The sequence below is a fragment of the Gopherus flavomarginatus genome, chromosome 2, assembly GCF_025201925.1.
Source record: "Gopherus flavomarginatus isolate rGopFla2 chromosome 2, rGopFla2.mat.asm, whole genome shotgun sequence".
In the NCBI taxonomy this organism is placed as follows: Eukaryota; Metazoa; Chordata; order Testudines; family Testudinidae; genus Gopherus; species Gopherus flavomarginatus.
In genome coordinates, this window is record NC_066618.1 from 11,284,980 (window position 1) to 11,312,016 (window position 27,037).

Sequence of the window (27,037 nt, forward strand, 5' to 3'; positions counted from 1 at the left end):
CTCCACTCCTCTAACCTCCCAGGCCTAACCAAAACATTCCCTCTTTCCTTGGTTCTATACTTCCTTTGTCTTAAGTTCCAACTTCCTGTCTCTTACATCCTGAAGATTCCCTATATCTTCCTGACACTAAACAGCTCCCTAAACCCCAACAGACCCTCTACCTTTGTTGATATTCTATTTGGAAGATGTTCTTGGGATTGGCACTCTTTCTACAAGGGTCCAGCTGGGTGTTCTATTGACATCTCACATGCACCTGGGTTTTTCCAGATTCAAGGGCCCACAAAGATATTTTCTCTCATTATATCTGACCCCAGGAATTCATCACCAACTTCCTTTGCTCTTTTATAGTACCTTCCGATCAGGATTCAAAAAGCACCTTACAAACAGTAATTGATCAAGCCTCGCAACACACCTGTGAGGTAGGTGTTATTATCTCCATCTTGCAGATGAGGAAACCTAAGCACAGAGAGGTTAAGGGACGAGGCAAAGGCCATATAACTGTAGCAGAGCCAGGAATAGAAACCTGATCTGCCAGCTCCTGATGATCTTTACTTTAATGGAAGGTTTTGATCTCACAAGGTTTAAGTACAGTATCTGGCCTAGCTAACCTTACCAGACCAGCAGAGACCCGGATATGTGAAGGTAGAAGGCCTGCTGGGAACTGGAAGCAACAGAGGAAGAGGGTACATATCCAAAGACTTTTTATACTAAAAAAAATTTCTGTTTGGTGTCCTGGCTCACATTCAGACAGGCTCATCTATCTATAGCTAGTGATAATTTCCTAGGTGTCCATATGTTTCTGTGTAGTTGAATACTCTGCTGTAACTTGTCTGAATATATGCGAATGTAAAACTAAGTTTTAATCTGAAAAGTCAGTCTGAAAAATTGTACTATTATTGATAGAAAAGTAGAAACTAAATATTAAATGATGACAAAGTGGATAACTGAAAAAAATGGATATTCCTAGGGTACCATTTTGAACATAAAAAAGAGACATTTTATGAGAGTTGCTCCCAAAGGCAAAGGAATAAATGATAGATACACCACTTCTCTGTTGCCTTTCCATTAGTAACTAATATTGTTGCTTTGTTTCAAATTTTTTGTTCCATTGTTCTTTTGATTGATCTGGCCAGTTCTGCACATTTTATTTGCAACATAACCCTCACACAGTTCATTCATGAAGCCCTAGCTCTGGATTTGGTAGCCTCTGGATTAACTGAAAGAATATGTTTTTATACATGCCTTTTATTCAACTGTTAGGAACAGTACCTGTCACAGATATGTGCATCTTAAATGCAGAACATTATGGCGCCTCTGTTTTTTTACAGTTGCGAAGCAGCAAAACATCTTAGACCTCATCTCCACACAAAAGTGGTATGGTTTAAACTATGTCAGAATAGTTCATGTGGTACAACACCCCTAATGTGGCAGCAGTTATACCAGTATAAAAGTGCATATAGTGGCATAGCTTATTCCGGTTACGTCTACACTAGAACCATTTACCTGTACAGGATGCCAGTACACTGCACAAGCAAAGTGATCTGAGGCCTGGGCTACAGTGAAAAGTTATATAGACATCAGTCTGTCAGGGGGTTGAAAAACCACACCCTGATGGACCTAGCTATGCTGACATAATCCCCAGTGTAGACAAAGTTATGTTGATGAAAAAGGGCTTCCACCAACATAGTTAACTTTGCTCAGGGAGGTGGTGTTCCTACATCAACAGAAAAACTTCTTCTGTCAGAATAGGCTGTGTCTGCACTACATGGCTATGGTGGCATAGGTACGCCGACATAGCTATACCAATTTAGGGCAGGTCTACACTAACGCTGACGGTCGATCTAAGATATGCCATTTGAGTGACATTAGTAGCGTAACTCAAGAAGACGTAGTTTAGATCTACTTACCGCGGGGCCCCCATTATACTATGTCAATGGGAGACACTCTCCTGCCAACATTGCTTCCGCCTCTCATTGAAGTGGAGCACAGAAATCGATGGGAGAGCGCTCTCCCACAGATTGAGCATGTCTTCACTAGACCCACTAAACTGATGTTGCTGCATCGATTGCAGCAGCGCTGATTTAGCTCCATAGTGAAGACAAACCCATAGTCTCAGTAGTGTAGAGATATCTCAAGTGTAGATGCAGCTGTGTTAGCATAGATGCACTTTGTCCTGATATAGTAAAACCACCCCCCAATGCGTGAAACAAGCTATATCAGTAAAAGCAAAGTGTTACCAGTATTGCTGTATTTACTCTAGGAGCTTCTCCTGGCACAGCTATGTTGGTCAGAGATCTCCCTCTTCAAATCTCAGACTGACATAGCTATGGCTGCAGATGTTCATAATATAGATATAGTCGCCTGTACAGGAAGAGGAATAAATTCTACTGGTACAGGGACCCTTATATTGGTATAACTGGATTCCACACTAGGGCTTGTACCAGTATAATGATATCAGTAAATATTATATCCCCACCTAGTTACACTAGTACAAAAACTGTGTGTAGTCCAGACCATATTGCAAGTGCCTACAGTGTTAACAACCAGTTCATTGGAAAGTCTGAACTACAAAAACTAGTGAAAGAAGATAACTTCTTTCTCTAGCAGTGATTCATGTTTGTACCTTGGTTTCCTTAGGCGGAGGCTGTGAGGGGGAGGAAGGAAAAACCAGTGTCAAAGAAATCTGGGTGCAGCTTCTTTTGTCTGATCTTTGGAGAAACTTGCAAGATGCAGAATGAACCCAGCAATGGAACTCAAGTAGAAGTTGACAGCTTTACTGCTTTGTCTGAAAGTTTTTTTTGGCAGTGGAGGTTCTGTCTACTTTCACACATTGTGCATAAAAGGAAGTGAGAGAGAATTTACGTAAATGATGTTTACACAATGGATGGAATATCTGAAGCGCAAGGTGAAATTCTTCCCACCTGCCTGCACGCAGCGTGTCACTCAGCTTCACCACACATTGCAAAAGCGGCCAGGAGTTTTGCCCTGCTTCCTTACTGGTGAGAATAAGAGCGTGCTGTTCTACTGGTTTCCTTTCATTTCAGTTCAGTCACAAGATGGGTTCTGTGCCATTCCAGTCAATAACGGCTCCTTTCCACCTAAGGATGAAAGAGATTGTTTTATTCTAATAGGTTATGGTGCCAGTTGGAGTGGTGCTCCTCCAAAAAAAGTAGCGCAGGGTCTGTTTAATTGGGGTGGACCCATTAAAGTCAACCACTACCTTTATGTATTCAACAGGAATCCACCTCTCTGGAACCACGGCTTCAACTGGAACCCATTTGCATGCTGCCTGGCACTCTCTGCAGAGGGGGCCCCAAAACCGAATTGGCCTGGAGACTAAAAGGTCTCATATTAGGTTTCTGCCCTTAATATTCAAGGGTGAGACTTTGAAAGGCATCTGAGGGAGTTAGGTACCCAACTCCCATTAGATTTCAATGGGATTTGGAGCAGCTCCCCACTTAGACTCCTTTTCAAATCCCAGTTTACTGCCTAAATTCCAGTCTTCCTAATGTGTTTTCTGGGGATAATATTACTGGTTTTATTTAAACTTTGTTAAGGCAAAGCATCAGATGAGAAACAAAGAGGGGACACATTTGAAAACTCCTTATCTTCCCCTTCCACTGTAATCAGAGGCACACACTTAAAATCAAATAGTAGTTCCTATTATATACTGTCTTCTGCCTCAACTTCACTTCCCCCCAAAGATTTGGCACATTTTTCTTGTGGTCTCTTAGTGATCTCTATAAGGGTTATCCCCTAAGCAACTACTACTGCTCTAAACTCTCAAATGCCACTAGGCAATTTGCACATTGCTAAATAGATGGGCCTCTGAATAGGTGATTTGTATTTGTGACCCTAAGCCCAGGAAAGTACATTCTGCTGCTGCTGCACGTGTTTATTTCTTTCAAATGCTCAATAGACACACGTCTACTGGAAAATTCTATATCTTCTCTTATCTGCCACTGCCCTGCCCTAGAAATAATGCAAAGATACATATTTAGGAGAGCATTTTCAAATGGGTCTCTACATCTGTATACATCAACATATTTATTCAGTAATTTGCAGCAGAACCCAAAGTGTGCTAGGCATTGTCAAACTTAGAGAAAGACACTGGGCTTGATCCAAAGCCCACTGAAGTCAATGGGAGTCTTACTGATGACCTCATTGGGTTGAAGATCAGGCCCATGGAGAGTACAATTGGGTATTTAGAAGAAGCATTACTTGAGCTACACCCACAAACAGCTACTTGTACATGTAATATTTGCAAGTCCCTGATTGGAAGCGTCTGAAAATGAGTCACCTCCAGTCTAATACATTCCAAACACCAGTTACTTTGATCTGGCTTGAAAGTTTTGTGGACATTTGAATTGGAATCACATTGGAATCACTGCAAAATGTTCAGAAAGAGATTCACAGATTCCAAGGTCAGACGGGACCATTGTGATCATCTAGTCTGAACTGTATAACACAGGCCATAGAACTTCCCCAAAATCATTCCTAGAGCAGAGCTTTTAGAAAAACATCCAATCTTGATTTAAAAATTGTCAGTGATGAAGAATCTACTATGACCCTTGGTAAATTGTTACTAGTTGTTAATAGTTAATTACTGTTAAAAATTTATGCCTTATTTCCAGTCTGAATTTGTCTAGTTAGAGCTTCCAGCCATTGGATAGTGTGATACTTCTCTCTGCTAGATTGAAGAGCCCATTACTAAATAGTTGTTCCCCATGTAGATACTTCTAGACTGTAATCACGTCACCCTTTAACTTTCTCTTTATTAAGCTAAATAGATTGAACTCTTTGAGTCTATCACTGTAAGGCAGGTTTTCTAATTCTTTAATCATTCTTGTGGCTTTTCTCTGAATCCTCTCCAATTTATCAACATCCTTCCTGATGTGACCAAAAAAGCAGTAATATATGGCTAAGAAATATAATCCCCATCCTCTCCTGGCCTCTTTGACAATGCTACAGAGCTCAGACACATCACTATTCCTTGGACGCTCTGCCTACCACATCATCTTCCATCATCAGGAGCTGGTGGGATGATATGATACAACTGTCTGCATTGGCAAATAAAAACCACATGGTAGAAAAAGCACTCTGGTGAATGTGCGATCAACTAAAGTACTGAAATACCATAGTTATGGCAGACACCACTCTTCCTGCTGCACATTGAGACACGTTAGTCATGTTACACTGACGATGTTTTTCTTTCTAATTAAGTATTCAGCAAAAAAAAAAGTAGAAAAAATATTCTGTGGCAAAAGTCAGGACGACTCCCATAACAACACTGATTTTTCTTACTGATTTACAAACCACTTCCCTTGAGCTATTGGTAGGCTGCAAGAAAAAAAAATCCCTTTGTTGTTTACCTCTTATAAAAGCTTGAGTTGAAGATGCTGGAATGTCAGTATTTTTCTTTTCATGAACTCACACGAAGTGCTGAACTGTCAGGTGCGGGGTAAGTTCTTTCTTTATTGGCAGAATAGGCAGGGCATGGAGAGTGGCAGTTGGAGCTTCCCCTCACGCTACCCTAGCTCAACTCTACCCTGCAATTTTTGCTTTTGATTCAATTCTACTTTATCAGATTAACAATAACAAGAAACTCTTACTCCTGTCATTCACTTGAGGCCTCATCCAAAGCCCATTGAGGTTAATGGGAGTGTTGCCATTGACTTCAAAGGAGCCTGAATTAAGCCTTTCCAGAGCATTCAGTCTAGAATAAAGTTCATAAAGCTGGTGCTGTGCTAATTATTTGGCTGTTGCATAATGTGTGAGTAACTTAGGGTGAAATGTACTTGCAGTGCTGCCCTGCATATGGTATTTGGTACATCCCTATTGTCCCAGTGGAGTGTGTAACTTCAAAGGACAACAGCTGTATTCTGCTACTGTATAGCCCGGGAACTGCAGAGGAAGGTAGAGGCTATGGGTTAATAAAATGTATTGCTGAATTTAGATGATAAAGTAAGATCAAAGTTTTGTTCCCTCAGGCAGAGCTGACAGATGTTTTTTCCATTGCTGAAGACAGAAAACAACTGAGGACAGGGACTATGATACAAGCGTGTTCTCCTGAAGTCTGCACGGCATCGCCAGAACAACCCAAGGATGCACATTCCAGGCATCTTTGGGTCAGAATCTAACTGCTTCCCCAGATCTCTGGAGCTGCGAGGCACAATGGAAGTGCATGTGGTTGCTCTGACTCCTTGGTTGGGAGTTTGCAGTTGGAAGCAACATCAGGAGGCAATGTTCAGACTGTGTTGCCTCCTGCTCCAAAGGCAAACTGCACTTCTCTGACCTTGTCTTCTCAGAGCAACATGGACATTAAATAAAATTAAAACACCTTCCCCCTCAAAATGCCTCTCAAAAGAACAAACAAAAACCCTGCACTGCACACCCATTTCTCCTCCTAGGAAGAGGATGAGAGAACAAACCACACGTGACAGATGTTAGTTGAAACTACCTCCTGCACTACTGGAAGGTTCTCAGTTACTATGGTGATGGGCATGATGTAAGAACCTGTATAGAACAGAACAGAATAGTGACAAAGAAAGGGAAAAATTGAGTTCTCTTGAAAATCCCTATCCAGGATTGGAGTCCTCCGCAAAACTTCTTGGTTCTGAGAATCTAGACGGGCAAACAACAAACTTCCCCCAAATCTTGCAGCTATTCTTGCCTCCATAGCGAGAGTTTTATGGCAACAGGGAACAAGTAGGGACTATGGATTGTTTTTGTTTAATACAAGGGGTTTTTTGAAGTATTTCCTCTGCTCTGCCTATACCATATAAAATATTTTTCCTCTCTCTCTCTCTCTCTCTCTCTCTCTTTTTCTCTTTGCATGTATACTCCAGTACCTGCTTTATAATAACCTTTTTTTCCAGAACATACTTAGCATATGGATTTTCTGTTACACATAAGAATACACAATCTTTGTGTTTCATTTTTCCTCCGTGCCTTCTGGTGATTCTAAGAAACACAGTAATCAAATGGGGGCTGGGAAAAGGAGTGTAACATGACCACCCTCTGGACTACTCATTGACTGGCTGCCTGCTGACAGGCTACAGTACAATGATTAGCAGCTTATCAATAAGAGCACTAGACAGACAGACAGATCAATGAGACAGCCTTTCGTGCTTAGAACTGACACAAACCAGATGAGCTGATAGTGGAAGGGTTTCAGAAGTGGTAGCCGTGTTAGTCTGTATCAGCAAAAAGAATGAGCAGTACTTGTGGCACCATAGAATCTAAGTGGGTTTTAGCCTATGAAAGCTTATGCCCAAATAAATTTGTTAGTCTTTAAGGTGCCACAAATACTCTTGTTCTTTTTGTTGATAGTGGAATTCATTTTTAATTCCACCCTCTAAAAGTTAACGTAGGGAAAAGTTTAAAAAACCCACTGTATAGAATTGTGTTGCAATATGGCAATCCCCAAAAGTCAGGAAACAAAGTGATTATAACAACAAATTTAACTTTGTCTGCATTGCCCATCCTGTGTATTCTTTGGGTATAGGTTTCACATCTAAACTGTCATTTCTTAGGTTTCAGAGGAGCAGCCGTGTTAGTCTGTATCCACAAAAAGAAGAGGAGTACTTGTGGCACCTTAGAGACTAACACATTTATTTGAGCATGAGCTTTCGTGGGTTTTTGAACTGATAATCGAGATGACCCATAAAAGGTGTGAGGATACTTAACATGGGGAAATCTATGGGTCATCTCAATTACCACTTCAAAAGCTTTTTTTTCTCCAGCTGATGATAGCTCATCTCAATTGATTGGCTTCTTACCATTGGTATGGCTACTCCCACCTTTTCATGTTCTCTGTATTCATAAATATCTTCTTGCTCTATGTTCTAGTCTATGCATCCGATGAAGTGGGCTGTAGCCCACAAAAGCTTATGCTCAAATAAATGTGTTAGTCTCTAAGGTGCCACAAGTACTCCTGTTCTTTTTGTGTCATTTGTTAGGCCGTGTGTTTAGCCAGGTCATGAGAATTGAGGCATCCCATACATGCAATGTAGCTGTGCCAATGTATCTGTTGTAATGTTACGATTTGCCTTTTCTAACTTTCTGTAATGTTGACTGTGTAATATCAGCTTTGCATTGCAATGGTGTTTGACAGTTAATGTCCCAGTTTGTTTTTTAAAAGAAAACTGGGGGAGGGGAGGGGATAACAATAGGAAATTAAAAAAATTGGAGATGTTTGTGCTGCTACAGTCTTCACCAACAATGTGTGTATGTTTCTTGCTTCAGAGATACCCAGTTATGGGATTTTCCAAGCTCTGCCAGTGGAGAGGATACATTTCTTAGTTTAGCTAGTTACGCACATATTCTCTCTCCCCCTCCACTGACACAATTGGGAATCTTCTCATCTACTTCAATGTGTGAACTGGATTAAGCCCTTAAATATCTGCACAACCATGACCACCACACTTATTTTTAAGTACCAAAATCTGTCCTCTGATATGTGCATGAAATTTCCATTGCAGTGAGAGTTATGCATATTTGAGGGCAGAATTTGGCCTAAGAGCTTACCTAAGAAAACAAAAACAATTTCTATTGTGCATGGTCAGTCCCATTTCTTCAAACAGTCAGAACATTGTGTAAAAACATGGTCTTTTGCAGTCTTGAGAAATCATGTACTCCTCATAGATGCCTTTTAAAAAGCCAGGACTGCAGTGTGTGTGTGTGTCGGGGGGGATGTAGTTAGCACAATAAAAGAAAGGCTGCTCAAAATTTTTTTTACTATGGAAATATTTGAGATTTTTTTCACCATCACCAAAGATGGAAAGGATTTTACTCGAACCTTCAATAAGAAAAAATAAATCAATCAATAAAAGCACCATCGGGCTGACCCCAAGCAGGGAATATTTTTGTTAAAAGGTTGAATGTTTCAGAAAGCTGTGAGCATGTGAAAATAGAAAATTATGATTGAAACTGTTCGGCAGCCTTACCTACAACGGCCATCACCAGGATGACATCTATACCATCAGCTGTCTGAGATAATGCTATAATAGCAGCATATCCACTCTATTTATGAGTAACCATACAAATACCCTATTCTGCCCCCCTGCTCATGTTTTATTTAAAGCATGCAGGTTTATCTTACAGTACTGTTTGCTCTGTTAAGCTCACAGCATTGTCTGCCATTTCCCCATTCATGGCTAAATCCCATTCATATTACAGTTGCTCCTGCTTCCCTGTGCTTTGAATCTGGACATTTAAAAGGACAGAAAAAAGGGCTTTTCTTATCCTTTTCACTCCTTTTGCCAGAAACTGAGAATGGGAAACAGGGGATGGATCCCTTGATGATGACCTCTTCTGTTCATTCCTTCTGGGGCACCTGGCAATGGCCACTGTCAAAAGACAGAACCCTGGGCTAGATGGACCTTTGATCTGACCCAGTATGGCTGTTCTTATGTTCATGCATTTTTTGCTCTTGTAACAAATTGCTTTTGGGGGCCCATATCTGGTCCTATGGAAGTCAAGGAGAATTACTGCAATGCAGCCAGCTCTTAGTGATTTACTGACCGTTTCTTTAAGCACTGAATTGAACATCCCAGCCCCCTACTGTGGTCATCAGAACATCATACAGGACTAGAACCTTATTTCTGATGTTTTGTTATCCAGTTCTGGCTCATGGAGGTCCTTTCTTTTTGTTAACCAACAACTCTGTATAACTCAGCCGAACATGCTTATTTTATGGCAAGTCAAAACTTCATTTTGAGAAAAAAAATTGAGAACTGAAACTATCAGTGCCATAAAATTTTAGATGAGTGTTACTTACTTCGTCCTTATACAGTGCTCAAGTGGAGGAATAAGGTCATTTTCTTTATCTTCAGTGTAAGGCTGAACTGTATCTGCAGAGACATTTCAGATATTTATCATCACCATCATGCCTGGGAGTCAACAGCATGGATCAGAGCCCCACTGTGTTAGGCACTGTACAAACACAGAACAAGAAGATAGTCCCTGCCCCAAAGAGCTTATAATCTACATGCTAAATCCTCTTTCCAAATCCTGCACACAGTTAGTATTAGCATGGGATGGCAGATCAAATATTATCATAAATTCGCCAATTCCATTCAGGACGAGTCTGGTAATGTACTATGAGCAAAGGTGTAGTTTAAAGAAAAGTATGATAGTCTGAAAACCTCATACGTTTTACTTCTATTATTTAAAAATGGTACCCTGCCATTCAGAACCAATTATGTTTTACCAGTCCTTTTCCCACAAAATCTATAGTGGCACACACATGACCTCTCTTCTTAAATGTGGGACAAGACTCTTATTAACGGGAAGTACAGTAATCAATATATATGCAAATACCCAATAGCCTCATTCAATTACTATCCAATTAAGTCAATCAAACTATTTACTGTAACCTATGGCAGCTGCCTTGGAGTTATGGGTGGTGAACGTGCCTCTGCAGAAAATGCCACCTTCTAATAACTTCAACTACAGTTATATTTTCCCCAGCAATTAGTAAATGACTGTATTCTCCTGAGAACTCCATTTTAAAGAGTTCTGAGTTCAATGGATGTTTGAATGGGGTAAGATACATAGATGGTCATCATCTGTAATCATTATAAAGATCAGCGACATCTCTCCAGAAGTCCAAAAAAGTTGTTCTTTTTTGAAAGTTCTGTGTAAAATATATAATAAATATCCTTGAACCCACGGAGATTCCCTGAATAACTGACAAAGGCACATGGGTGAAACATGAGAGTCATGTAACGTTCTCATGGAGTGCATCGTTCACTCCAAATAAATTAGCCTATTTGCCGCCTATATCTGAGTAGGACTTTCTGTGGGGAAGAAGGCCCTTTTTGCCCTGTAAAGGCAGAGTGAAGTTCTGTGACCATGGATTTGCTCTATTTTTTGGAAAGAGATAACAGGTATTCTTTCTGACTTGCAGCAAATGGGTCCATATGAGTGAGCACCATAGATAAAATCTGCCCCTATGCAAAGGGCTAGCATGACACTGTGCATCAGTAAAGTCCTACATCGATTGTGTTCTGGTCCACTCCAAATGAAGTTACTTCTGCTTGCCACTTCTTGACTCTTTCTCTATTTTTGCAAAAGGCTTTACCAGGCCTTGATCCTGCCTTCCTTGTTAGAAACTACAGTCCTGGGCAAAGGGCATCATTTCAAGGAACACTACTTTTGCACATCTGGTCAAAGAAAGCACAGCACATACGACCTCAGAAGACTCAGTTCCACTTTTTAGGAGATGTTAAAGAACTCCAACATTTCTCAAGATCAAACAAAGTTTGTACTGAGCAGGATGGCTCTCTTCAAAGACACACAACAGGCTCAGAGGAGTCTTGGAGAGATTTTCTAGCTGGAATGGTGAAACTATTTGGAGTTAATGCCATACCGCAAAATTCCAAAGATAAGAAAAGATTTAGTAGTGTAAACCATTTGAGGGTGTGATGCTTTAAACTTAAAACATACTTCTGAATCCAAGCCTAATTCCAGAGGAGAAATAAATTGGAGTCATAAGAGTTGGTTGCATGGTACAAAGAAATAATGCACAAAATAATAATTAGCAATTTCTCATCCACAGATCTCAAAGTGTGAGCAAGTATTATTATTCCTGTTCTACTGATGGATAAACTAAGAACAACGGAAGTGAAGTGACGTGTCCAAGTATACAGACATTAGTAGCAGAGGTGTAAACAGAACTTAGGTCTCTATGCTGATAAAAGACGTCCTTGCCACAAACTGAAACTCGCTGCCATTAGAAACAATTAATAAGTAAGGGTTCTCCTTGACTATGGACAACTTAATAAGACTGGCTTGAACCAAAAGAGTGTGTGGGTGCTTTTCAATAACACAAAAACTGAAATGTTTTTTCTCAAACTTACAAAAATATTTGAAAAAATCACAGAAAAGGTTAGCCTGAGAGGCACATGTTTCAAAAAAATTGGAGGCATATGAAAAAATAAATGTAGTAGCTGTGTGTAAGGGTAGCAGGAGCTATTTATAATAAATGTTCTCTCCTAGTGGCCCTTTGGACGATATATGCTAGTAAGTCTTCTTACTTCTGAAATAGACCACATATGGGTACCTGGAAGTTTATTTATGGAAATAACCCAGTGGTGAGCTGGAGCCCGTTAGCACCAGTTCATGCGAACCGGTTGTTAAATGTAGAAGCCAGTTTAGAACCGGTTGTTAAAAGGGTGGGCAAACTCCGGCCCGTGGGACTGTCCTGTCTGGCCCGCCTGAGCTCCTGGCTGGGGAGGCTCCCCTGGACCTTCCCCTGCCTTCCCCCCTCTTACAGAGCCTCAGCGTGCTGCGCCGCCAGTGCCAGCGCTCTGGATCGATCCTGGGCAGCTCTGCAGCTCCTACTTCTTTGAGCGGCATGGTAAGGGGGTGTGAGCTCCAGCAAGTCGCGCGGCATCCATACATGCTGCCTTGAGCGGCATGGTAAGGGGGCGGGGCCGGGAGGAGGGGTTGGATAAGGGGCAGGGAGCAGTTGGAGGGGGCGGAGGTTCTGGGTGGGCGGTCAGGGGACAGGGAATGGGGGAGTTGGGTAGGCATGGGAGTTCTGGGGTTCTGTCAGGGTGGTAGTGAATGGGGTCGGGGCAGTCAGGGGACAGGGAGCAGGGCCAGTTGGGTAGGAGGTGAGGTCCTGGGGGGCAGTTAAGGTGGGGGGTCTCAGAAGGGGGTGCTCAGGGGACAAGGCGTGGAGGGGTTGATGGGTTGAGGGTTCTGAGGGGGCAGTAGGGGCAGGACGTGGGTGTGGGTCAGATGGGGGGGATAGGCTGTTTTGGGAGGCACATGGGGCTTGTACTCACCAGGCAGTTCCTTACTGGAATGGGCTTGTACTCACTGGCAGCACTTCAGCGGCGGGGCCTTCACTCGCTTCAGGTCTTCGGCGGCATTGAAGGACCCGCCACCACCATGCCACCAAAGACCTGGAACGAGTGAAGGACTCGCCACCGAAGAACCGGTAGGGAACCAGTTCCTAAGATTTTGGCAGCTCATCACTGAGACAACCTACAACCATCATAATCATCCCAGTAGGGTGGATTCTAGGTGTATTTGAGTAAGAAGATACAAACTATGGTGCTACTACACTTTCGCTTACCAAAGACCAAATCTTGAAAGGTGCTCCTGAGCACCCACAACTCCACACTACAACTCTCAAGGTTGGGCACATCAGCTCTGTTTAATGAGTGGCCAGATTGTCCATTTACAACTAGCCATGACTAAACGGCAGTGTATAGGTGTGCTGCCTCACAAGCAGTCCAAGGAAGGAATTGGACCTTATTAGCAGAAGATTACTATATTCCCTGCACCAACTCAGCTGTCCCCAAGGAGCATTAAGGTTCGAGCTACGGCTGTAACCATTCCCCACCCTCTCTGCCATTTTCCACCCATCCTGCAAGGGCAGGGGGAAATACTGAGCCTGCAGTATCTACTTTGTCCCCTGCGTCTGCAGACATGTGGAGCCTATCCAAACACAACTGGTTTATGGCCCTGTGAGTCTCAGTAGACAAGATCACAATCTAGCCCTTAGAACTCAGCTTTCTTTAAGGGTGTAGGAGATTCTGGGAAATAGTGCATGCTCACTTTGAAACATTAAAGGGCCCTTAACCTCAAAATCATCATGATGTGAACCACTATTTATTGTAACTAATAATGGAAAGCTAGTCAATGGGCACCAAACCTCTACTAGTCTGATACCATCAACAGCTGGCTAGATTTGGGTTATATTATCAGGACTGTTCTTTCAGGTGTGATGCTGTTACTGTCACTGTAGAGGAAATGCAAAGGTTGTCCTATACATACCAACTGTTAATCGTATTTCCTCTTCCTGGTTGGCCAGGCCATCATAGTAATAGAGATCAAATCTCCTTTCCGTTTTCCAGTCACCTAGTAAGTCCCTTCTCAAGCAAAAAAGCACACTGAAATGGCTTTCACTGCACACGACCCAAATTGGGTACCTAGGGGTCTTCAAATAGCAGCCAACCTGGAAGAAAGAGAGAGAGCATGAAAAATAAAACAGTTAATAGTGTACGATAAAAGAAATAACAATAATTTTCATTTAAGTATCACTTTCAACAAACCTTAATTAATTAAGGCTCATAGTACACCGCTAAATCTGGTATGGGTTATTTCCCCTATTTTTACAATTAGGTAAACTGAGGCACAATTCGGTCCAGTAATTTGCCCAAGATTACACATAGATACAGTATATTTTTCACTGCAACAAAGGTGTGTTCTTAGCTTTGGTAAATTAATAGGGATTAAATTAGAAGTGAAGACACTGCAACTTGGCCATTAACTTAGCATAGCAGCTTGAGTGAAAAGCCTACAGAGGAACCTGAGGTTAAACTCAAGTTACTAACCTAAGTTAAAAGCCAGTTCACTGTATCTTCACTGCTATTTTAAACTGAGTTAGCTAACCACAGTTAAGAACATCTCTTTTTCACAGAGGGTGAAATCCTGGCCTGACTGAAGTCAGTGGCCGAACTCGCATTGGCTTCAATGGGCCCAGGATTCCATCCCTCGAATTCAGAAGCAAGCAGAATCCAGTTATCTGCAGTAGTTAATAAACCACACTGGAAAGAGTAGAGTAATTCGATGATGATGATTTAGTTATTCCTAGGTGCTGTACAGACATTTTGGAAGACAAAATCCCCGCTCTGAAGAGTTTACAATCGAATAAAATCCCCTCATAGCGACACATTTTTCATTGGCATCTCAAATTCAGAGGGTTGGGTTTGGTTTGGTTTTGAATGAGTAGAATAAAACAATACAATCTTTTGAGGTTGAACAACCATTTCCATTATTACTAAAACGGAAAGATTCTCAGATGGAGTAAAATCAATGCATAAGTATTGGCTGCCTTTGATAAACTTCAGTTCTTTTTTTTAGCCTTCAATTGCAAGGGCCTTATCTTGCTCTCAAGTCACATTTGCAACTCCTGCTGACCTCATATGGAAGTTCCATCCACAGACTAAAGGCAAAATATAGCCCTAAGCATTCTTCATGGGAAAAAAATATCAAGTGTAATTTACTTGAATGGCTATTATTTTTAAATCTCCCAATAGTTTGAAATATAAGTAAATACAGTAGTATTGATGGTTCTTGAATGATAACCTAACTTTATCTATCTATCATAGGGTTTTATCCTGCTGCCCACCACTGTAGAATTTGACCACCTTCCATGTAAAATCGATAGCAATAGCAAAGTCCCCACTGGACTTCATAGAGTCTCTGACACGACTTCCTTTTTGGGGTAAAAACTCTTCTTGGGGTGCATGTTTTTATATATGTATATTTTATATATGTCTATATATATATATTTGTGCAATATACATATATTTCCGGTGTTTACAACATAATGATATGTAAATTATTTAGGCCATGCTCCTATATCCACTGATGTCAATAAGAGATTTATTCTAGATTTTCTTTTCCTGCCTTAATCTGTTCCATGCATCCGACGAAGTGGGTATTCACCACGAAAGCTCATGCTCCAATACATCTGCTAGTCTATAAGGCACCACAGGACTCTTTGCTGCTTTTACAGATCCAGACTAACACGGCTACCCTTCTGATAAAAGACATTTAGTTATTTGCTATATTCCTGTAATTGAAATATGGCATCTGAACACAAAGCCGCTTTGTTTTCCCCATGGAACTGCTGACTGTTTTATCTTCCAGAAATTGTTTAGGGAAACTAAAGACAAAAATAAAGCTTCTATGTTAACAGGATAGCTTTTATTATGGTTATAATTATTTCTATTGAGGTGGTGCCTAGAGACCCCAACTCTATTGTGTTAGGTACTGTACAAACATTAACTTTAGAACTGCTTAACATTAGAGTGGTATGTCTGATTTTCATAGATCCATTACTCTTCTTTCCTTCATATTATTTTTTCCTTTTTTAATATTGTGAATTTTATCTTGATGACTGCTGCACTGATAACCACAGAAATTGAAGCCTTCCATTTAGCTACACTTTTTATGCTACTTCTATTCTCTGCAAAACTGCTGTCATTGGTCCAAAGTATTGGACAATGACTCTACAAAGAGACGTAAGATCAATTGTCCTCCCTGCAACACAGAACTACTTGTTCTGAGGGTCAGTAACTTTCAAAAGAAGTTTGGACATTTATATGGATAATGAAAATATCCACAGTTACATTCGGGTGAATAAAAATATATAAAAAGGCTCTAAATCCTCATCCACTAACTAAAAAGAAACCTTCCCTTTGGGCTGGTGTTCCATAATAATTGTCCAGTATGCAGCTTCTTGCAACTTTCCCTAAAGCTTCTGGTGTTGGCCACTGTCAGAGAAAGGATTTTGGACTAGGTGGACTGCTGCTCTAGATCTGGTCTGGTAAGTCCTTTATTCCTGAGTTCCTGGGACTGAACAAAGATGTCAGGAGAGGGTTCGAGCAGGAATATTTGCTACTGTGGACATTATGCTATATATTGCAAATATATTGCTGCTTCCAATTCTCAGGCACATTGCCTATAGACACCAAAGTGAGCTAATCAGAAAAAATACAGCATATGCTGTATAGCCCATTCTATTACAAAAATCTAAACAAAATTCTCAGCATTGTGAATGATGCACTTTTGCTAATAAGATATGTATTTTGCATCTGAAATTTTATATAAACACAAAATCAAGCCTATTCCTGAAGCAGAGTTCCTTGGAACGTTAGGTAACAATTCTCTAGCTCAGTAAGTAACTGTTTCCTGATTTATTACTTTGTTAATGTCTACATAACAAATCCTTTTATTCAATAGTTTGGAGAGGGAGGAGTTGTAAATTCTTGGCTCAGAAGTACAAAAGAAATTTTGCAAAGTTAAAAGCTAAAAAAATAGAACATCATAAAAGGGATAAAAATAAGAGAATACATAGATCCCAGATTTCAAAAGATTTCAAATGAGAGGGAAATTGATTAAAAGATTTCACTTTACAAAGATACTTATATTAGTATTCATGTAAATCAAAGACATATGTGAATACTCAGTGACTTCCTTGCAACAATGCTGTCATCGCATAAATGGCTGCTAAAATAACGCCCAAAAGGCTTCAAACAATATGTGTCGATGTGAGATTAAGGAAATAGAAAAAGGTTTCCAACCAAGGTTCCACTTTAGTTCTTACTCATTTGAACAGTCCCACTGAAGTCAATAGGGCTGCTCATGTGAGTAAGGCCTGCAGAATCATAGAATCATAGACTTTAAGGTCAGAAGGGACCATAATGATCATTTAGTCTGACCTCCTGCACAACACAGGCCACAGAATCTCACTCACCCACTCCTGTATCAAACCAGTGCCTGAGCCATTGAAGTCCTCAAATCATGGTTTAAAGACTTCAAGATGCAGAGAATCTTCCAGCAAGTGACCCGTGCCCCACGCTGCAGCCTCAGATATGTATATTGCACAAAGAACTAAAAGCACATACTGCATTAACATAATAAGTGTTCCACTAGTGTTTAAAACACTGCATGCCAAAACCTCAGCTATTGTAAACAACAGAGCTACACCAATTACACCAGAGGAAGAGTTGGCCTTTACTATATCAAAAAACAGTGTTGTTAGTTGGACTGATAATCAAGAGTTTCAATGAAACAAATACTATCAGCTCTCCCCAAGATTTGAGACCAGAGACCAATAACACAGTGAGAAAGGGAATATGCTAGACTAATGGAGCAATGTTCACAAGTGCTCATTTGCTGGCCTAACTTGCTTCCATTGAAGTCAATGGTCAAACTTCAAATTTAGGCCAACACTGAGGGCTTTTGAAAATCCCACCCTAGATACTATTTCTGATGTAGTCACCTTCAAGAAGAAAATGGCAGTCAAATACCCTAAGTTTTCTGCAAGAGGAGATGAATTATGTGCCCCTGCCTCTTGCTGGCCAAAGAAGCCAGTTGTTTGTCTCAGCCTCACCCACTAGCAAGAAGAGCTTGCATATTTTCCTGATGTCTCACGCTCGGGAGACTCATTCATCTTTGTCTTCTGAAATCACACTGATGCACATGCAGAATTCAGAGTGTGTAAATAAAAACCCAAAGATTCCCTTGTCTCCTCTTGGGCTGCTGAAAATCTTTAGGCAAGGCCTATTTACTCAGGCCATGTTTACATTTACCGGTAGATCAGCACTGCTGTGATCGAGGCACCAGTGTCAATTTAGCGGGACTGGTGAAGATCTGCTAAGTCAATGGCAGAGCACTCTCCTGTCAAATCTGGTACTTCAGCTCCCTGTGAGGAGTAAGAAGTCAGTGGGAGAGTATCCCCCATGACACAGCGCAGTGTAGACACTGCAGTAAGTCAACCTAAGCTGTGGCAACTTCAGTTACGTAACTGAAGTAGCATAACTTAGGTTCACTTACCATAGTAGTGTAAACCAACCCTAAGAGCTTGCAGAGATCTGGCTCTTGGACCTATTAGTATTTAACAATTGTCATTTTTGTTATGGCCAGCCATATGCTTTGTACTTTACAGGGGCCAAGTATAAAGAGAATCCTCTTTTAAGGAGCCTACATTCATATCGCAAATGAATTAAAAACTCTAATGCATCAGTTTCAAAATATTTCATCAATTTTGAGAGATGTTTACTAATCTATTGCTGGCAAAAAGTGTGGGAGAGATATAGGGAGTTAGATATCTTCTTACGCTTCATGTTTACAATCCTACAGAGACTTCATTACCCCTTTGCCCCTCCCTTACAAATCCCTTAAGTACTCTCGTAAATTTCACTGAAGCAATTTTCATCTTTGGAAAATGTCAACCTTTCAGAAGGGAGCACCTGCAAAGAAAGACTCATTTCCAACTCTATGGGTGGTCTTTTTACACATCTGACTTAATTTCATACTTGCACAATGGCAAATTTTACTTTCCTCCCCAACACTTACTGTGGCAGAATCATTTCCAATGTATCTGCCAGGATGAAAGTTCCTGATCTGCACATATTTCACCATTCATATCTTAACTTCTTATAGCACAGTACAACTGCATTCTTGCTAAGTTTTCTTCAGAAGCAATACATATGATGCAGAGGCTTTTTTTTTCTGTTTGTGATGCTTTAGTAAGTCACACAGATTGAGCTGAAACCAATCAATGTTCTCATCATTCCTTGTAATGTTTATAGTTCAGATGGGAAGAGGATGCAACATCAGAAAAAATAAGGTGTCTGAATGGCTATGGCTGATGCTTTTTTAGTTCCATCTTATCTAGCACAGGTTTTAATTTTGATGCTTGCTGTGTTTTATGTTATTGAAACTTGAATTGTATTTATTTATAATATCAACCCTGCCATTTCCTGCCTTATTTTTGTTTGCTTGGGTATGACTATTACATTTACATGCTCCTCTCCTGCAAAATCTCATCTTGCAAAACTGAGTAGAGCTTGGCAAAAATAAAATAAATAAATAAAATCAGTTCACTGGCAATTCTGAAAAAATTAAAAAAAAAATAGTTTTGTTTTGGGCCAACCAAAAACGTTTTGGTTTTTTTTTTTTTTTAAATTTCAAGTGAATCAAAAAGTCAAAAAAACTCTATGTAGGGAAAAAAAGTTTTATTTTGACATTTTCAAAATATTCTGATTTTTTTCAGTTCAGTTGAAACTATTCAGTGAACTCAACATGAATTTGCAAATAGTTTTGGGTCAACAAAACTGCATTTTTCAACAAATATATTATCAAAATTTCACCCAGCACCACTGTTGAAGTCAATAGGATTCTATGTGGGTGCATAGGCTCGGCCACATAGATCACTGTCTGGGATCAAGGCAATAGTTTGCTAACTCATTAAGGCCCCTTTTAAAAGTTCCCCAATCCTACTGAACTTGCAATTATATTTTGTTCCAGTTCCAGGATGGCATGGAGGGCAGATCAGTTGTGGCCATTAAACTGTAGCAGATTTCAAGCAGATTAAAGAAAACAAAATTCAATACTGAATGTTTGGGAATATTGATAAATAGAAGAATATGTCAGCCTTGCCAGAAACAAAAAAGTTTTAAACAGAGATCTTTGAGATAAACTAGAAATAGACGTCATTATTATAACAGAAACAGCATGTGATTTATTAATATTATTATTTGTATTGTGGTAGCATCAAGAGCCCTAATCATGGACCTACACCCCACTATGCTAAGTGCTGGACAAACACAGAACAATATGGCATTGGATAGTTTTGATGTAGAAGAACTGTCCCGTAGGGTGAAATAGGAAACATGTGAAAAGGGGTAAAATAATGGAGAGGAATGGAAACAGATACGGGTCTAATCCAAACCTCACTGAAATAAGTGACAAAACTCCCATTGACTGCAGTGGGTTTTGAACAAGGCCCTACATGCAGCTACAACATACAATTATGACCAATTATTACATCAGTGGTGCCTTACACAGGTCAGATTAAAGAGATCTATAGCAAATGAAGTGATGGCTGTGGGTCAAGACTCATGTTCAACTCGTGCTCAAAAAGGCATGCAGACATCATGGTGCTGAGTGAAGCATGTCATACCATGTCAGGTAATAATAATGAATTTCCACACCAGTTACAGGTTTCACCAATTGTAATTTGCAAGTGGTAAGTCCAAGGGATGGTGATTGTAAACGCTTTGGTTCTTTTCATTATGTGGGTGCACAGTGTTTAATTCAATGGACCCCCACCCTGACCGGGGTCTTTAGGTGCTACTGAAACATAAATAATACATGTAAAAACAACAGTGGTGGCTTTGAGAACAGGGGTTGGTAGAGCATTCTGTGTGCAAAAGCTTAACATTTCATTTTCAAGAAGTCAAGATTTACTCGCAGTGGTATCAAAGACAGTCCAATGCTACAGAAATGTGATCTATATTTGACCAATCTCTTTCTGCTATATATGCTTGCAAAATCTGTGAAAATCTCTAAAATCTAAATTAAAATTTAATTCAAGAAATGCTGCAATCTTGTTTTGTCTTTTGTTAAACAAGTTAGAAACAGATCAATGCTAATATCCCAACAGTAATGACAAACGCTATGAAAACAAATTCATGGATGAGATCAAAGACAAAAAGTTTTCTGTAAGGAAACACATTTCATTTCTAAGCTAGAAAGGGATTTGAATAAACAAGGAGTCAAGAACAATTTTTTTAAACCTTAAGATGGAACACACATTGTTCTCCAAAATGGAGCTCACCAGTAATTTATAGAGATATTACAATGCCTTTGCAGAATCCATACATGAAGCAGAATCTCTACTGCTTGCTCATCACCGAACAATAAAAAGCCAAACTGATGGATAATAAAGCTTGCCCACCAGTTCCCATTTTGCATGTTTTCATCAATTATTTCTTAGCTAAGATGGTTAGATATCGTTTTCCCCTGGATGAGTTGCTTCTAATACATCTAAGTGTGAGAGGTGCTTTGTGAAACAGATAAATTTCCTACCTGCAAAAGGTTATGGGAAGGGTTTTGCACAGGGCAGATAAACAGACAAAGTACTAAAAGACAGAGAACGTGCAGTAAATTTGTGAGTTAATATAAAGCAGATCTTGTTAGTGCACAGAGTGTGCTGGTCACGTCAAAGGGGTCGAAGCTAATATTTCCCATCAGTGGCATTTTAATGAATAAGTTGAGTTAACAGATAACTGTCATTCTCCTCGGTTTTCTAAATCAAGAAATGTAGGTAGAAAAGTCTAGTAACATGCCCATTTCCACCACAGCGGGAACCATTGGAAGAGCCAAGATTAGTTCTTGGTTCTGAGTCCTCCTCTCAGATCATTCACCTAACTCGTTAGGAAAGAGTGGGAAAATGAGGAGCTAAGATGATCAAGTAGATATGAGGAAAGACAGTGAGGGTTAAAGGCATGATAGAGTCTGGATCACTGCAGCGAGGATAACATTGAGTTTTTAATGATGCACATTGTATTCAACTAAAGAGTAGCTCTATTGCTTTAGACTTTTCAAGATAGACTTCACAAAACACTAGAAAATGGGCACAATCCTACACCTGGGAGACTGACTGGATATGACCTCAAAGTACTTTTCCATTCCTAAGTTCTCATTCTGTGATTCACTATAAGTCACATACATAAGCCTCTAACTGTTGAAAAAATTACTGTTCTTTTCCATTTCTGGTTCCAGTTACCATTCTCACTGCCACATTGTAATTTCATGCAGAACCTATTTACTGAAATGCTGCTAAGAAGGAAATAGTCAATTCTAAAGACTTAGAGCCCAATTCTGTTCTCAGTTACACCAAAGTAAATACAGTGCAACTTCACTGACTTTCCTGGTGCTACTCTAGATTCACATTGGTGTAACTGAGAGTAGAATTTGGCCCTTAATTCTGAAACCAGGACAATGAGTTCCAGGCCTGGTGACATAAGTCCACTGGAATCCAATTTTTGTTACATTCCCTCCGGCATGTATTGCAGTGTAGTCTAAGAACTCAAATGTACAGCAGTGACAGATGTTCCGAATAAAATGTAATAAAGTTTGCATCAGATGCCTGAAATTGTGTAGACAAGAAAAATGAAATTATGTCTACTAGGGTTTCTACAACTGAGTAAAAATAATTGACTTGGAAAATATATTGCTGATCATGATTCTAATTCCCAAGCAACTGCATATTAATACAAGGTGCCACATTTCTTAAGTGTAGTATCTGGAGAATAAGTTGAAGGTGTTTGGTTTTCAGATGTTTTGGGATTTGGTAACGGAGAATTTTTTGGGGGGAGTGGAGGAGTAGGTGAGTTATAATCTATACGAACTTCACTTAATGTTGTGCTACATACAACATATCTTTCACTCTGGAGCATGGAAAACATCTGTAAGGCTACGTCTTCACTACCCGCCGTATCGGCGGGTAGCAATCGATTGCTCGGGGATCAATATATCGCATGTCATCTAGACGTGATATATCGATCCCCGAACGCGCTTATATCGATTCCGGAACTCCACCAACCCCAACGGAGTTGCGGAGTCGACATGGGGAGCCGCGGACATCGATCCCACGCCGTGAGGAGGGTAATTCGATCTTAGATACTTCGACTTCAGCTACGTTATTCACGTAGCTGAAGTTGCGTATCTGAGATCGATTTTCCCCCGTAGTGTAGACCACCCCTAAGAGGTGCTAATCTTTTTGTGGTTCAAACCAAGGAATTGATACAGTCCTTATAATAATACTAAGGAAGGACTAGAAGCATGAACCAGATGCAGCAAATGTTTTCCTTGCTTTGTTTTGATCAGTATTCATCAAATTTGGACATTAATATGTTGGGATATTTTCTTGATTATATTGTTTTAGTCCTGAATACGGTAGTACTCTTTTTCCATTACAAATAGGAAACACTAGAATTTATCAGTGTTAAAAAAATCCCACTAACTTCAGCCATATAGGAAACATTTAAAGTCAGGATTTGTTTTTAGATACATTTATTTGCATTTGATCAGTTAAAACAAATTATTAGCTTATTGCTTGATGGGTGTCTTTTCATAGATCCCTAAACTGAAAAGGCCAGAGGGAATATTGTGATCATCAAGTCTGATCCCCTGTATAACACAGGCCATAGAATTTCCAACACTATTCCAGAGTCAAGTCCAATAACTTCTGGTTGTGAGAGAACATGTCTTTTAAAAATACACACAGTCATGATTTAATGACTTCAGGTGATGGATAATCCACTACAGCTGTACATATATTGTTCCAACAGATAATTACTCTTACTGGTTTTTTTTTAAATTTCCATCTAACTGTGCATTTTCATTCTAAATGTAACTAAAATATTATTTTCAAAATTAAATGTTGAAAAGAAACATGTCCCTTTGTGTTACCAGGTATTATCATTGTCTTTTATTAGTTTAGCAAAATGAAGACTGAGAAGGGATTTGATTCATCTCTACAAATACATTAGGGAGGTCAACACAAGGGAGAGAAAGAGCTATTTAAGATCAGCAACAGAGTTGGCTCAAGAACAAAGGAGCATAGACTGGTCATGAATATATTTGGGCTGAAGATTAGAAGACGGTTTCTAACCATTAATGGAGTGGGGGGTTCTGCAACAGCCTGCCAGCAGGAGAAGTGGGGACAAACAACTTAAGCTTGATAAGTTCATCTATGTGATTATATGATGGGGCTGCTTGTAATAGCAGGGAACTGGACTCACTGAACCAGGAGATCCCTTCCACTCCTATGTCCTATGTTTCTGTTATTATTAGTGGAAGTAGCGGAATTGTATGGTGGCATCACCTAGAGGATTCATCCAGTATGACTCTCGAATGTGCAATCACACAGTAAGTGAAATATAATGTTTTATTGCAAGTGTTCAGTCCATGTCAAGTTTCAGATTTGTAAATTGCTTTCTTTTTAAACTAAGCAAATGGTACATACCTGGCAAACATCATAGTGCTCAAAAAGAGACAGCAAGCCGATATCACTGCGGTTAATGATTCCTTTCAAAATTGTGATATTTCCATTTCCAGAGTCCAGCTCTATTACATCATTGAACACATTGGACACAGCCTTACCAGTCAGCAGCAAGTTCACAAGTTCCTGTTTACAATATAAAAAAAAGTAATCAACTATACATCTCGCCAGCTCACTAAGAATCAACACAACACATTATGGTAGGTCAGTATAGTTAAGGCTGTACCACAGCTTTTATTTAAGTGGGCAGTTAACCTTATCTGGAATAAAGGCATCAGCTAAGCAGTGGACTTTTCAAAGGATGTGTTTCAGGATTCCGACCCCAAAGTGCAATGAAGAAACATCACCTGGATTTGAAAGTTCAGCCAGATTAGGGCAGAGAAGCCAGTTTACATCCAATACAATCTTACATTCAATACTATTCTCAACCTTTCTTGGTTGGCACCCCCTTATTTTAAGTTAATCATTTCAGTAGCCCTGACATGTACTGTAAAAGTAAAAGTAAAAAATGTATCAACATTAATGCTAAGCCTATGTAATTGATGTGCACGTTTTTTGAGAGGCTGACATACTTGAGCTCGAAGAGTAAGCGGGTGCAGGGAGTGGAGGAGAGTGATTTTCTTTAGATTGTAATAAAATTTTTGCTGGCTTATGATACTCCCACTCCCAACTGACTTTCATTACCCAGCCCCTCGAGGGGCTGCAACCTACTGGTTGAGAAACATTTCAATACCAGAAGACATTATCAAGATATGGTTAATTAGGAGTTGATTAAACAAGTATTTTATAGTATTTTCCTGATATTTCTCCATGTGTGTGGGCATATTTTTTCTCTCTGATCTGATTTGCCAAAAGGTTTACTAACGTGAGAACCTGGACTCACTCAGAGATGGATTTACCTTCATGAAGGCAGATAGATGTAGTATCTATCTATATGTCTCATATCACTGCTGCCTTTGAAAGCCTGTGTGAACCCCAGGCCTCTCACTGCAATGGTATTACCATTGAAGATCATGTTGGAGAACATTGCAAGGAGGTAGACCCACTCTGGAAGGACAGCCTTAAAATACAGTAAGGGCCTCAGAAAACTGTGACTGTGGCAGGGACCTGAGCCATTAGGGGTTTGGCTTGAGCTGTGCTTTGATTGTTTGGGCTTCTTGGAACTTGAATCCCAAAGCACATCTCAAAGGCCTAAATGCCATGTGTATCTAAACCAAAGAACATGTTCCTCCCATGCCCTGTGAATTGAAACAGCCAACATTCATAAAGCCATTGGGTGGCTATCCCTGGAGAAAATTTAATCAATTCACATTGAAATTCAACTTCAGTCGGGGTAGATGCCTAACATCTTTTCATAAAGAAAGGCCAAGAAATGAATGAAGTGAATGAGATGAGAACAAATGTTGCCTGAACAAAACATCCTTCCATGCTTTAACAATGTATTAAATTCACCCAATACAACTCCAAAACACCCTTCTCTGCCACTTACTTACAATAATCTGTGGTGGGTTCAGCCAGATGCCACCTGTGCCACTCATTATGGCCTACCCATGACATCTGCCAGTCTGCTCATTCTGTTCCTTCTAATATTACTGTTGGCCAGTCCATGGAGTCAGAGTGGGATGTGTGTATAAAGCCTGTGGAACTGAATGGGGCACCACACACATCTCACTTTGGATAAGGCCTCCACAAAACACAATCAAAAGCTCACTGACTACATCAGGCTTTGGATTAGGTCCCAACCGAGCTTGCAAAAATAAAAAATTAGAAAACCAAAGCAAAATTAGAAAAATAGCAAATAATAAAAAATTGTGTTTCAGGCAGCTAAGGAGAAGATTCAGAAAGCAAGAGACTCTCAGAACAAAGAAGAGAAAACAAAAGTCTTATAAAAGAAAAAAGGAGGAAGATACTTGACAAAGGGAAAAACACATGAGGAATGTGAAATCAACAGTGTTGTTTCTTCACAGAGTATAGTTCATATTACGTTGGCTTTCTGCATTTGTTGTCTTTAACACTCACCCACCTCCCCTACTTACTTGTGTGCAGTATCCGTGGGTGCCAATCAGTCGGTTTGTGGACACATCAAAATCATTGCGCACCCTGAAAAAGGTTTGGGAACGTTTAATCATAATTTCACAGGATTTTACATTTCTAAGGTTTGGAAAGTTGCAAACATGGCTCAATTTTTTTATTTTTGAGGGGTACATTTCTCTATGAAAAAATATGCTTGTTTATGTAGTTACCTAAAGCCTGCTGAGGACATAGCAAATATAAGTTGTTTTACAAGAAATTAGCAATTAAGTGGTAAACTGCAGCAGTAAAGAGAAAGGAACGATATTTTCAACAATAGTTAAAGCTACAAAACTCACAGCTACTGAGCGTTTTGCTTAAATGAATTTTGACCAGAAAAAGAGTGTTAGAAGAAGATATGCAAGTATTCTTTATATATATTAATTACTTCCAGGATGATTGTTTTAGGAACATACTTGATTTTGTACTTTATGTAATGTTTCAGATATGAAATATAGATATTACTAACAAAGGTGCATCCACTAGGATAGTCTGTCTTTGATCTCTAGGGAAATTCTCAGTGTTATCAATGGGATCTGTCCATTAACAGCAGACAATTCTGTATATGCACCGTACATAGTA

At 39.9% G+C, this 27,037-nt stretch overlaps 1 protein-coding gene across 2 annotated transcripts in view; it reads right to left on the reverse strand.

Moving 5' to 3' along the window:
* Nucleotides 1-1,687: 1,687 nt before the first annotated feature.
* The window catches only part of MINDY4 (MINDY lysine 48 deubiquitinase 4), an 85,084-nt gene continuing 59,734 nt past the window's right edge, over nucleotides 1,688-27,037 (reverse strand). The window contains exons 14-18 of one of the 2 annotated variants that reach the window (XM_050942539.1): nucleotides 26,422-26,485; nucleotides 24,350-24,511; nucleotides 13,795-13,975; nucleotides 9,782-9,854; nucleotides 1,688-3,098 (exon numbers count right to left, since the gene is read on the reverse strand). In XM_050942539.1, coding sequence (XP_050798496.1) covers nucleotides 3,050-3,098; nucleotides 9,782-9,854; nucleotides 13,795-13,975; nucleotides 24,350-24,511; nucleotides 26,422-26,485 — 529 coding nt within the window. In that variant the 3' untranslated portion in view covers nucleotides 1,688-3,049. Of the gene's footprint in view, nucleotides 3,099-9,781; nucleotides 9,937-13,794; nucleotides 13,976-24,349; nucleotides 24,512-26,421; nucleotides 26,486-27,037 lie in introns of both variants that reach the window. The other variant, XR_007772829.1, reaches the window with a different exon arrangement.